The following is a 12,264-nucleotide window of genomic DNA, read 5'->3' on the forward strand; positions in this document are numbered from 1 at the left end:
ACGGATACAGGCCCTTCGGCCCAACCAGTCCATGCCGCCCACGGTGCCCACCCAGCTAGTCCCAATTTCCTGAATTTAGCCCATATTCCTCTAAGCCCCACCCCTCCATGTACCTATCCAAGTGCTTCTTAAATGATACCATTGTACCCGCCTCACCCACTTCCTCTGGCAGCTCGTTCCATATACGGATGCAAGATGGTGCCGGAACATGGCAACTCGTTGCAAGCTGCTCTCTACAGATCTACTCACCACCCTCCGGTTGAAGAAGTTGCCCCTCGGGTCCCTTTTAAATCTTTCCCCTCTCACCCTAAACCTATGCCCCCTAGTTTTGAACTCTCCTACCCTGGGGAAAAGACTGTCCACTTTATCTATGCCTCTCATAATTTTAATCATTTCTATAAGGTCGTCCCTCACTCTCTTATGTTCCAAGGAATAAACTCAGGCCCTCGAGTCCTGGCAACATCCTCGTAAATCTTCTCTGCACTCTCTCCAGTTTAACCATGTCTTTCCTATAACAGGGCGACCAAAACTGTAGACAGTGCCCCAAGTGCGGCCTCACCAACACCTTGTACAATCTGCAACATAATGTCCCAACTCCTGTACTCAATGCCCTGACTGATGAAGGCCAGCGTGCTAAACGCCTTTTTCACCACCCTGTCTACCTGTGACGCCGCTTTCAACAAACTATGCACTTGTACTCCTAGGTCCCTCTGTTCCATTACACTCCCTAGTCCCCTAACATTCACAGTACAAGCCCTACACTGGTTTGACTTTCTCAATTGCATCACTTCACACTCCTCTGCACTGAAGTTCATTTGCCACTCCTCGGCCCATTTCCCTAACTGATCAGGATCCCCCTGTAATCTGCAATAACCTCCTTCACTATCAACAACACCTAATTTTGTGTCATCCACAAACTTACTGATCAAACCTTGTGCATTCACATCCAAAACATTTATATAAATAATGAATGACATGGGCCCAACACCGACCCCTGCGACACACCACTGGTCACCGGCCCCCATACCGAGAAACAACCTTCAACCACCACCCTCTGCTTCCTACCTCCAAGCCAATTTTGAATCCACCTAACGAGCTCTCGCTGGATTCCAAGGGACCTAACCTTCCAGACCAGTTGTCTATTTGGCCTTGCTAAAGTCCAAATAGACAATATCCACTGCCCTACCCTCATCTATCTTTTTGATTACCTCTTCAAAAAAGTTGAAAAAGTTCGTCAAGCACAAGTTTCCGTGCACAAAGCCATGCTGACTCCTCCTGATCAGACTCTATCCAAATGCTGGTAGATCCTGTCCCTCAGAATTCCCTCCAGTAACTTCCTCACTACTGATGTCAGGCTGACCGGCCTGTAGTTCCCTGGATTGTCCTTGTGACCCTTCTTAAACAACGGAATGACATTAGCCACCTTCCAGTCTTTGGGATCTTCACCAGTGGTTAATGATGAAGCGAATATCTCCACAAGGGCCTCCAGAATTTCTTCTTTCACCTCCCATAAAGTCCGAGGATGCACTCGATCAGGCCCTGGGGATTTATCCACCTTAATGTGCTGTAAGGCTGCAAATACCCCCTCCCTGGTAATATAAATGTTCTCCAAAATATCTCCTCTTGTTTCCCTCATCCCTTGAGCAACCATAATTTTCTCCTCAGTAAACACAGAGGAGAAATATTCATTAAAAATCCCACCCATCTCCTGTGGCTTGAGACAGAGGCGGCCCTGCTGATCTCCAAGGGAACCTACTCTCTCACTGGCCACCCTCTTAATCCCAATATATCTGTAGAACCTCGGGATTTTCCTTAAGCTTGCCTGTCATATCTATCTCATACCCTCTCCTTGTCCTCCTGATTTCCCTCTTCAGTATTCTTAATCTTTTTATTGTCATCAAGGGATTCACTCACTCCGACCCTCCCCCACCCCTGCCAACCCAACCCCACCCCCAACCCTCCCCCGCCCCTGCCGTCACTCCGAATCCCCTCCCCACTGACCCATCCCACCCCCACCGACCCACCTACTCCCCACCCCCACCGACCCACCCCCACCAACCCACCTACTCCCCACCCCCACCGACCCAACATTCCTCCAGTGAAGCTGGACAATTTGAGGAGGGGTCACTAGAATTCTGCAACAAATTAGCACTGGGGAGGAATTAGATTTGTTGGATTAATTCCCAAGGCCTGATGGAGTCTCAAACCTTCACTGGCCACAGGTCAGGTGCCAGATGACAAGGATAGCTAGAAAGATGTCAGGTAATTAAAGGCCAGAATGTGCCGGTGTTGACGACAACAGTGTGCTTGAGCAGTCTACATGGACTTCAGTCAGGCCTCCGACGAGGTTCACTTGGGAGACTGGTCCAAAAGGGTACAGCCCTTGGTATCCAGGGCAAACTGGCAAGTTGGATCTGAAATTAGCTTGGTAATAGGAGACAGAGGGTTTTCTTTAAACTATTGGCAGCCAGTGACCGGTGGTGTACCATGGGGACCTCCTGCTGTCTGTTGATGACTTGGACGTGAATGAGGGAGGTTTGATTCGTAAGTTTGCAGGAAACATGACAATCGTGCTGTTGACAGGGAAGAGAAGGTCTTAGTTTATAGGTTGAGATCCGGAAGTTGGTAAGTTGGACAGGACAACAGCAGATGGAATTTACTCCAGAGAAATGTGAGGTGATGCATCTTGCAAATAAGGAGATCTTCAACACAATGAATCGGAGGACCAGATGGAATATGGAGGAAAAGACAGAATGTCCAAGGATCCCTGAAGGTGGCAGCGTGGGTTGTAAGCATACTCGCCTTCGTTAGCTGGGGCATGGAATACATGAGCAGGGAGGTTATGGTACAACTTCATAAAACCTGGTAGGCCACAGCTGGAGCAGTGCGTGCAGTTCTGGTCAGCACACTACAGGAAGGATGTGACTGCACTGGAGAGGGTGCAGAGGAGACTCACCAGGATGTTGCCTGGGATGGAGTGGTTCCGTTACAAGGAGAGACTGGGGTTGTTTTCCCTGGACCAGAGGACAGAGCAGAGGACAGTTGGGGGAACCTGACTGAAGCGTACAAAATTGGAATTGGGAACACACTGCCTGAGGGGTGGTGGGAGCGGGTGGGAGAGACTCTCACAACATTGAAGGGGTGTCTGGATGAGCACTTGAATCACTGAGCTGTAGCATACGGACCAAGTGCAGGTAAATGGGGTAAGTCCATGATGGTGAACATGGACATGGTGGGCCTAAGGGCCTGTTTCTGTACTGTCCCACTCCATACCCAACCCCACGGACACAATTCCCCTCCCCCCCACATATCCTCAACCCCACTGACCTAACACTCAGGGTGGTGGTGGTGGGGCTTGGGGGGTCGGGGGGAGGGTGACGGTAGGCAGGGGCTTGGGGGGGGCAGGGTGTGGGATGGGCTGGGGCTGGGGCTCGGGCAGGACAGGGTGTGGGGTGGGCTGGGGCTCGGGGGGGGCTCAGGGTGTGGGGTGGGCTGCAGCTTGGGATGGGGCTCGGGGGGGGGGGTTCAGGGTGTGATTGAGCTGGGGCTCGGGATGGGGCTTGGCAGGGGTAGGGGGCTCGGGGGGGCAGGGTGTGGGTGAGCTGGGGGTTGGGATGGGGCTCGGGATGGGGCTCGGGGGGGGGGGGTCAGGGTGTGGGTGAGCTGAGGGTTGGGTGGGCCTGGGGGGGCAGGGTGTCGGTGAGCTGGGGGTTGGGATGGGGCTCGGGGGGGGGGGGGGGTTCAGGGTGTGGGTGGGCTGGGGGTTGGGTGGGCCTGGGGGGCAGAGTGTCGGTGAGCTGGGGGTTGGGATGGGGCTCGGGGGGGCAGGGTGTGGGTGGGCTAGGGGTTGGGATGGGGCTCGAGGGGGTTCAGGGTGTCGGTGGGCTGGGGGTTGGGATGGGGCTCGGGATGGGGCTCGAGGGGGTTCAGGGTGTGGGTGAGCTGGGGGTTGGGTGGGCCTGGGGGGCAGAGTGTCGGTGAGCTGGGGGTTGGGATGGAGCTCGGGGGGGCAGGGTGTGGGTGGGCTAGGGGTTGGGATGGGGTTCGGGGGGGGTTCAGGGTGTGGGTGAGCTGGGGCTCGGGATGGGGCTCGGGATGGGGCTCGAGGGGGTTCAGGGTGTGGGTGAGCTGGGGGTTGGGTGGGCCTGGGGGGCAGAGTGTCGGTGAGCTGGGGGTTGGGATGGAGCTCGGGGGGGCAGGGTGTGGGTGGGCTAGGGGTTGGGATGGGGCTCGGGGGGGCAGGGTGTGGGTGGGCTGGGGGTTGGGATGGAGCTCGGGGGGGCAGGGTGTGGGTGAGCTGGGGGTTGGGATGGGGCTCGGGGGGGCAGGGTGTGGGTGAGCTGGGGGTTGGGATGGGGCTCGGGGGGGGGGGGGGTCTTGGGCGGGGGGCGGTGGGCTGGGCGAGCGGATCGGCCACCATCGCTGTGCTTACCTTCCTCATCCCATCGGTCTTTAGCTCCAGCACACTGACAGTGTAGTTGGTTCGATGGCCAAATTCATTGAACTGAATGTTTCCAGTCAGACCCTCACTGCGAACCTGCCGGGACACACAACACAAGCTGGTCTGAGCTCAGAGCTACAGCTCACACCTGATCCCCAGGACGGAGCCCAGACGTGAGGTGGGTCATGTCGTTTTCATTCTGCCAAATGCGTAGAGGGAGCTTCCCCCTGTGTCTGACCCCGGGAGTGTGTGACAGGACGGTGCGGAGGGAGCTTCACCCTGTGTCTGACCCCGGGAGTGTGTGACGGGACGGTGCGGAGGGAGCTTCACTCTGTGTCTGACCCCGGGAGTGTGTGACGGGACGGTGCGGGGGGAGCTTCACTCTGTGTCTGACCCCGGGAGTGTGTGACGGGACAGTGTGGAGGGAGCTTCACCCTATGTCTGACCCTGGGAGTGTGTGACGGGATGGTGCGGAGGGAGCTTCACCCTGTGTCTGACCCCGGGAGTGTGTGACGGGACGGTGCGGAGGGAGCTTCACTCTGTGTCTGACCCCGGGAGTGTGTGACGGGACAGTGTGGAGGGAGCTTCACCCTATGTCTGACCCTGGGAGTGTGCGACGGGATGGTGCGGAGGGAGCTTCACCCTGTGTCTGACCCTGGGAGTGCGTGACGGGACGGTGTGGAGGGAGCTTCACCCTGTGTCTGACCCTGGGAGTGTGTGACGGGACAGTGCGGAGGGAGCCTCACCCTGTGTCTGACCCTGGGAGTGTGTGACAGGACGGTGAGGAGGGAGCTTCACCCTGTGTCTAACCCATATCTTTTGTTTGTTCAAAAAGAAATGTATTGTATTATTCTCAGTTCATTCTTTGCAACTATACAGGCAAAATAAAACATGGAATTAAAACACCATCATCCCTGTCCATGACACACACCAAATGGGACTGGCTCAGATGGGCATCTTGGTCGGCATGGGTGTTGGGGCGAAGGGCCTGTTTCTGTGCTGTATGACCCTATGTCTCTATGACCAGCGCTGGGATCAGTCCTGTCCAGCGCCCTAGTCGGGTGGTGACCTCTGTCTCCAGCTCCTGCCACTCCAGCCAAGCTTCCTCAGTGTAGCCTCCCAGATAGAGGAGGTGCATGCTGCTCCTCACAAATGGTCTCACCTCCTCTGGCAGTGACCCTCCCACCACCAACATAACCAAGAATCCAGAACATTTCTCCCAAGTGATCCTGGTGGAGGACACGGCTGTGAAGACCTGCTGGCACTTGCGCATCCTCTGCAGGTCAAGGGGATCTGTGGCCATGAGGAGAACGCTATCAGTGTAAGCGGAGAGGATGACCTCCACACCCAGTCTGTGCAGAGCCAGACCCGTCAACTTCCTCTGCAGAAGACACACAAATGGCTCCACACAGATGGAATACAACTGGCTGGACATGGGGCGTCTCTGACGTATCTCCCAAAGAGAAGGGGCTCAGAAACATAGAAAACCTACACACACAAAGCTGTGCCGAACATGTCCCTACCCTAGACATTACTAGGCTTACACACAGCCCTCTATTTTTCTCATCCCCATGTCCCTATCCAATATGTACAAGCTCCATCAAGGCTTCATCAAGCACTCATAGACCTTCACTGGGCACTCTGTGGCCATATACAAAAGTCAGACCGGGGCCACAAACGTGCACAGAGTCCTGAGTAGGTATTTGTGATCCATCCTGTCAAACATCTTCTCTTGGTCTAGGAAGAGAAAGGCAACAGACAGACCATCTCTCTGGGAATGGCAAATCAGGTCCCAGACCAGATGGGTGTTGTCCTGGATAGACTGGCCTGGGACCGACTGGTCAGATTGGATCACGTGGGCCAGCACAGGGCCCAGATGGGGTCGCTTCCCCAGCAAAGACCTTATAATGAGGAGGGAGACCAGGCACCAGTTTCTCTTGAGGAGATCGCCCTTCTTGCCCTGTGTCGCGAGTCTCCAGCCATTTCCCCAGGACCCACATGTGATCAGTCTCCAGGACATCGCAGAAGCCCTGAGGAACTCTGCAGTTCAACCTGTCCAAGCCCGGGGACTTGCCCCACCTGAGCCTGTGGAGGGCACCAGTCAGCTCTGCCAATGTCGGGAGTGTCTAGTCGCTCAGTGACCTCCGGAATAACCTCTGGGACGTCCTCCCACAAAACTCTGGACCGATCCGGCAAGAACAGAGTCCTGTAAAACGAGGGAACCGAGTTACCGATTCCCTCTGGATCCGTGACGGAGGAGCCGTTGTTGACCAGCAGGTCCATGATCCGCTTACCGACACCCGCCATTTTTCCAGTGTGTAGACATGATCCAAATCCTGCAGCGTCTGAACCTTGACCTCACCTCCGCCCCTCGGGACCTCTCAAGCTGCAGCTCCCTCAGCACGCCCTCCTTCTCTTGGTAGGACTGCCACAGGACCGGGTCCTCAGCAGCTCATCCCAGATGGGACTCCAAGTCGAGCTCCTCCCTCCCAAGGTGCTCGATCTCAGACTCTCACCTCTTGATCGACTCTCACGAACTCCTGACAGACAGATGTGAGCCTTGCCCACAACCCACCATAGCCTCCAGGAGGGGAGCCCTCCTGCTTCCTTCTCTAGGTGGTGCAGGACCGACAGAACGAATCCTGCATTTGGTGGTGGTGACAGTGAGTACACGGACCCCACCCACAGGCGCAGTGGGACGAGCTCCACCCACACCAGGTGGCGTACCAAGCACGACAGCGGTCACACGGAGACCACCGAGACACGAGAGACATACGCCTGTAAAAGGTTCGAGAGCTGCCTCCTCCAGACCTCAAGGTGAAGAAGCTGGAGTTGAGGTGGAGGGTTCACCAGATCGAAGGAGCTGACAGGCTCCGGCAACATCTTCACCGACATGAGGCTGCGCTGGAGGCCGGAGTGGTCCCTCCCCCCGAGGGTCTGGGCCCATCTGGGACGGGAAACCCCTCCACCCCAGGAGTGGGGCCAAAGGTTGGCCCCAATGTCTCTGGCTCCATCCGGAGCCGGGTCCCGAGGCAGAGAGGGACAGGTCTCCCACACCCCGCCATGGTCTCTGGACCGGGGAGCTGTTTCTGGGGGCGGGCAGGTCCTGGGCCAGCTGGTGTTGGAGCAGTGCTCCCTGATGGGACAGTGCCCTCACTGACCTACCTGTTGCAGTGCTCGCTGGATGTCTATGCCTTGACCCCACGGAACAGCTGGATTTGCCAAGCAGTCTCCAGCGTTGCCCCTGCGCGAGATGTCAATGCGTGTCTTGCGCAGATACTTGAAGGCTTCAGACAGGACGAGGGCTCCATCGAAGGTCATGGCTGTGGTGTACTGGCAAAGGGGTGAAGGTGCAGATGTGAGACAGCTGTTCCCACAGCTGGGCCCCGGGACAGACCTCAGGTACTCGGGGAGTCAGGGACACAAGGACACACGGACACACGGGAACGTGGTGCCGAGGAGGAAAAACAGCCGTGGTCTTCCCGAGGGGATCGGGATCGAGGGCGGAATCACCTCCCCTGCTCTTACCGCCGGGAATGGGGAGTTGGGGGGGGGGGAGGGGGGAAAAGAGTGTTGGGGGGGGGGGGAGGGGGGAAAAGTGTTGGGGGGGGAGAGCGCGGGGGGGGAGAGCGCGGGGGGGGGAGAGCGCGGGGGGGGAGAGCGCGGGGGGGGAGAGCGCGGGGGGGGAGAGCGCGGGGGGGGAGAGCGCGGGGGGGGAGAGCGCGGGGGGGGAGCGGGGGCAATGGGGAAGGGGATTGGGGAGTGTGGAAGGGGGCAGATGGGGGTGGAGCGGGGGAACAAGGGACGGGGTCAGCACCCTCTTGCTGTGCAGTGGGGCAGGTCCCATGGACCAAATGGCCTGCCTGCCCGGTGCTGGGTCTGGCCCAGGGACACTCACCTTCAGCTTGTCCAGGTCCACCCCCGGGTACTCCTTGGTGTCCAGCTTCCGCCAGCGCTGCAGGAACTTGCTCACCGGCGCACTCTCCGGGATCACCATCTGGAAGCCGGTGACGTTGGCTCCGGCCGATCGGAACTTCTCCAGCTCCAGATTCAGGAATCCCTGCAACACCCACACCAGTCATCCGGCAACAACCACACCGGTCACCCGGCAACAACCACACCGGTCACCCGGCAACAACCACACCGCTGTCACCCTGGGGGCAGTGACCCCTCTGGCTCAGGGAGGGTTGGGGGGTGGTGGGGGAGGAGCAGACTGAGTGGGGTCAGTCAGGGGGAGGGTCAGTCAGGGACGGGGGGGGGGGTGGTCAGTGGGGCAGGGGCAGGGTCAGGGGTCAGGGGGGCGTGGACCACTATGGAGGTACCGGCTGTGCTGGGATTGAGGTCAATGAGGGGAGGAGGAGTAACTCACCGTCTCCTGCACGGTGTAAGGGGGGTGGGGTTGGGGAGGAGGGGTCCCATCGAGGAGAGTGGGAGGGACCCACCGCAGAGACTGGGAGGGGGAGGGTGGGGGGAGGGGGAGTGCGAGGGTGTGAGAGGGAGGGTGATGGGGAAGGGAGGGGAGGATGGGGGAGTGAGGGTGGGGGAGTGAGGGGGAGGGAGTGAGGGTGAGAGGTAGGGGAGGGAGTGAGGGGGAGGGGAAGGGTGAGTGAGGGAGGGTGAGGGTGGGGGTGATTGAGGGGGAGGGTGGGGGTGATTGAGGGGGAGGGGGAGGGGGACGGGGAGGTCCCACCTACCAGACTGGCGAAGATGTACTGATAGCCTCGGATGTGCTTCCCGATGTTGATGATCTGGAACACACAGAGCTCCCTGTGATCAGCTGGGGGCAGGGTCACCGAACAACACCCACCCCACCCTGCTCCCCTCTCCCTGGGTCTGCGGACCTGGGTGACCCAGGATGTGGCCTTTTGGCCCATTGACCTGTGCTGACAGAGACTGGTCTGGTGCAGGGACGGGGCAGGGATGCTCGAGTCCACTCACACCCACCGTCTCTCTGCTGAAACCGAACAACACACCCGGCCGGAGAGAGCTGCGGGAACCCGGTAGAGCAGGTCGTCAGTCACCGGAGACAGCAGGAGATCAGTCAGGGCCTGGGTACCCTCGGAGCCAGAGGGATCTCCCCATGTGGTAGATCTGCCCCATCTGCAGTGTCAGCTCACAGACTTCCGTGTGTCTGGTGTCTAACCGGTGTCCGCCCACTGCCTGCACAGTGCACGGCTAATGTCTCAATACTGAAAGCCCAATCTTTGCCCAGTCTGTACCCAGAGTGCATACAGCATCTGCAGAATGTCCACTGTGTGTGTCTGAGTGTGTGTGTGTGTGTGTGTGTGTGTGTGTGTGCGCGCGCGCGCGTGCTGTGCACAGTGTTATCTGGTGTCTGGCTGGTGAATGCTCGGTGAATGTGCAGTGTAGGCACAATGTGTGCACCATCTCTGCACCGGGGGCTCCCACTGCTGTCTGCTCTGCCAGAGGGTCTGCACTTTGGTGGCTGCCCAGTGTTACCTGGTTCATGATGGTGTTGAGTCTTTCAGACTCGCAGTCGATGATGACATGCCGATCCTTCCTCTTGTCCAGGTCTTTGAAGAGCATCCGGTAACCTTCTTCCGTGGTGGTCTCCATGCTGACAGCGGTCACCTGCCAGTTCTTTTCCGCTGCTGTGTCCAACACCCTCTGTAACACTGATAGACCTGGGCAGGAACACCACAATGTCAACACCAAGCAGGCTCCCTGACCCAGTGACGGGAGCATCCAACTGCCCCAGGGCATGCCCCCACCCAACCCCTGCTGCAGGGACAAGGCCACCATCTTGCCCCAGGAGGGTGCGGGTGGGGAGGAGGCTACAGAGGCTTCAGGAGGAGGTGGACGAGCTGAGTGGGAGAGGGAGTACAAGGTGGGAAACTGTGAGGGTTCGCACTGCTTAGGATCCCTGAAAGTTGCCTCACAGGTGGATAGGGTAGTTAAGAAAGCTTATGGGATGTCAGCTTTCATAAGTTGTGGGATCGAGCTTAAGAGCCACGAGGTAATGACGCAGCTCTTTAAACTCTGGTTAGACCACACTTAGAGTACTGTGTCCAGTTCTGGTCACCTCATTATAGGAAGGATGTGGAAGCGTTAGAAAGGGTGCAGAGGAGATTTACCAGGATGCTGCCTGGTTTAGGGAGTATGGATTGTGAGGAGAGACTAAGGGAGCTAGGGCTTTACTCTTTGGAGAGGAGGAGGATGAGGGGAGACATGATAGAGGTGTACAAGATATTGAGAGGAATAGATAAGAGTAGACAGCCAGCGCCTCTTCCCCAGGGCACCAATGCTCAATACAAGAGGGCATGGCTTTAAAGAAATGGGTAGGAAGTTCAAGGGAGGTATCAGAGGGAGGTTTTTCACCCAGAGAGTGGTTGGGGCATGGAATGTGCTGCCTGGGTAGAAGCAGATATGTTGGTCAAGTTCAAGAGATTGTTAAATAAGCATATGGAGGAATTTAAAATAGGGGGATATGTGGGAGGAAGGGGTTAGATAGTCTTAGGCGAGGTTTAAAGGTCGGCACAACATGGTGGACCGAAGGGCCTGTATTGTGCTGTACTGTTCTATGATTCTATGATCTCTGGGGGCGAGGACAGGGAAACAGTGATGTCTGAAGAAACCCTGGTGTCCTTGAGGGCAGCACGGTGGTGCAGCGGGTAGTGTTGCTCCCTCCCAGCTCCAGAGACCCGGGTTCGATCCCAACCTCGGGCACTGTCTGTGTGGAGTTTTCACGCTCCCTGTGACCCTGTGGGTTGCCCCTGGGTGTCAGAGTCAGTGACTTATACAACACAGACACAGGCCCTTCAGCCGACCTTGACCATACCGCCCCTGGTACCCAGCTAACCCCACTTGCCTGGTTGGCCACAGTATTCTCTACGTGTCAGGACAGTCTCTGCCTCCCCCACCTCCAGTGCTCCGAAACCTTCCCAATCCCAAAGGGTGCAGGTCAGTAGGTACACTGGCCACTGTGTTGCCCCCAGTGTGTGAGTGAGGGGTAGGATGTGGGGGCAGGTGATGGGAATGTGAGAGTGAATGAGTCGCAGGAGGTCAGGGAGATGAGGTTGGGATATGTTACTGGAAGGTGGTGGTCATGGAGCTCAGCTCTGGTGAGGTGATACTCACAGAGCACCTCAGCACCAGCCGCCTCCTCCTCCCACCCAGATGTGGCACTGATACCCAGATGTGGCACCGATCTCCTTAAGGCAAAGGAAGGGAAGGAAAGATATGAGTTTGACATTCTGAGGGTTTAACAGAGTGAATCTCAGGGCAGGAGGGTGGGTGCCCAGAGGACACGGAGTGAAGGGGATTGGCAGACGAACTCTGGGGAGAGGAGGGGGTTGTTTCCCCTGGATGAGTCACTCCTGGCAGTGTGTGTAAGTGGAGCCCATGTGTCCCACACTCCCGATATCCAACTCTCCAACATTAGGGAACTCACTCTGTCCGGATGAGAACTGGCTGTTTCTGCCGCTGATCATGTTGTCTCCATGTTCCTGCCTCCACTAGTACTGGCTGACCTGCTGATGGCAGCACATCCCTGCCATCAACATCACCAACAAAGCAGCTCGAGCTGATCCCAGCTCCTACTTAATGGTGATATTCAATTATTTGGTCTCACCCTATCAAATATATTCCCTTCCTTCTCTCCATCCCTCACTCCCCTGTCCTACGGAAAACTAACTTGTTTTCTCTTCCCCAGTTCTGATGAAGCTCTTGAACCTGAGACATTAGCTGTTTCTCTCTCCACAGATGCTGCCTGGCCTGCTGAGTGTTTCGGGAATTTTCTGTTTCTATTGCAGATTTCTAACAATTTTTCCATGCACGAGATCAAAGTTCGAGGGTGAGTGAGG

General features: G+C 57.1%; 1 protein-coding gene across 3 annotated transcripts in view; it reads right to left on the minus strand.

The window, feature by feature from the left end:
- The window catches only part of LOC127570068 (glutamate receptor 1-like), a 126,619-nt gene that overhangs the window by 94,640 nt on the left and 19,715 nt on the right, over window positions 1-12,264 (minus strand). For all 3 annotated transcript variants that reach the window (XM_052015320.1, XM_052015319.1, XM_052015321.1), the window contains 5 exons: window positions 9,902-10,086; window positions 9,136-9,189; window positions 8,340-8,501; window positions 7,607-7,774; window positions 4,433-4,537 (listed from right to left, as the gene is read on the minus strand). In XM_052015320.1, coding sequence (XP_051871280.1) covers window positions 4,433-4,537; window positions 7,607-7,774; window positions 8,340-8,501; window positions 9,136-9,189; window positions 9,902-10,086 — 674 coding nt within the window. The remainder of the gene's footprint in view (window positions 1-4,432; window positions 4,538-7,606; window positions 7,775-8,339; window positions 8,502-9,135; window positions 9,190-9,901; window positions 10,087-12,264) is intronic.

This window comes from Pristis pectinata, chromosome 4 (genome assembly GCF_009764475.1).
Source record: "Pristis pectinata isolate sPriPec2 chromosome 4, sPriPec2.1.pri, whole genome shotgun sequence".
NCBI classification, from domain to species: domain Eukaryota; kingdom Metazoa; phylum Chordata; class Chondrichthyes; order Rhinopristiformes; family Pristidae; genus Pristis; species Pristis pectinata.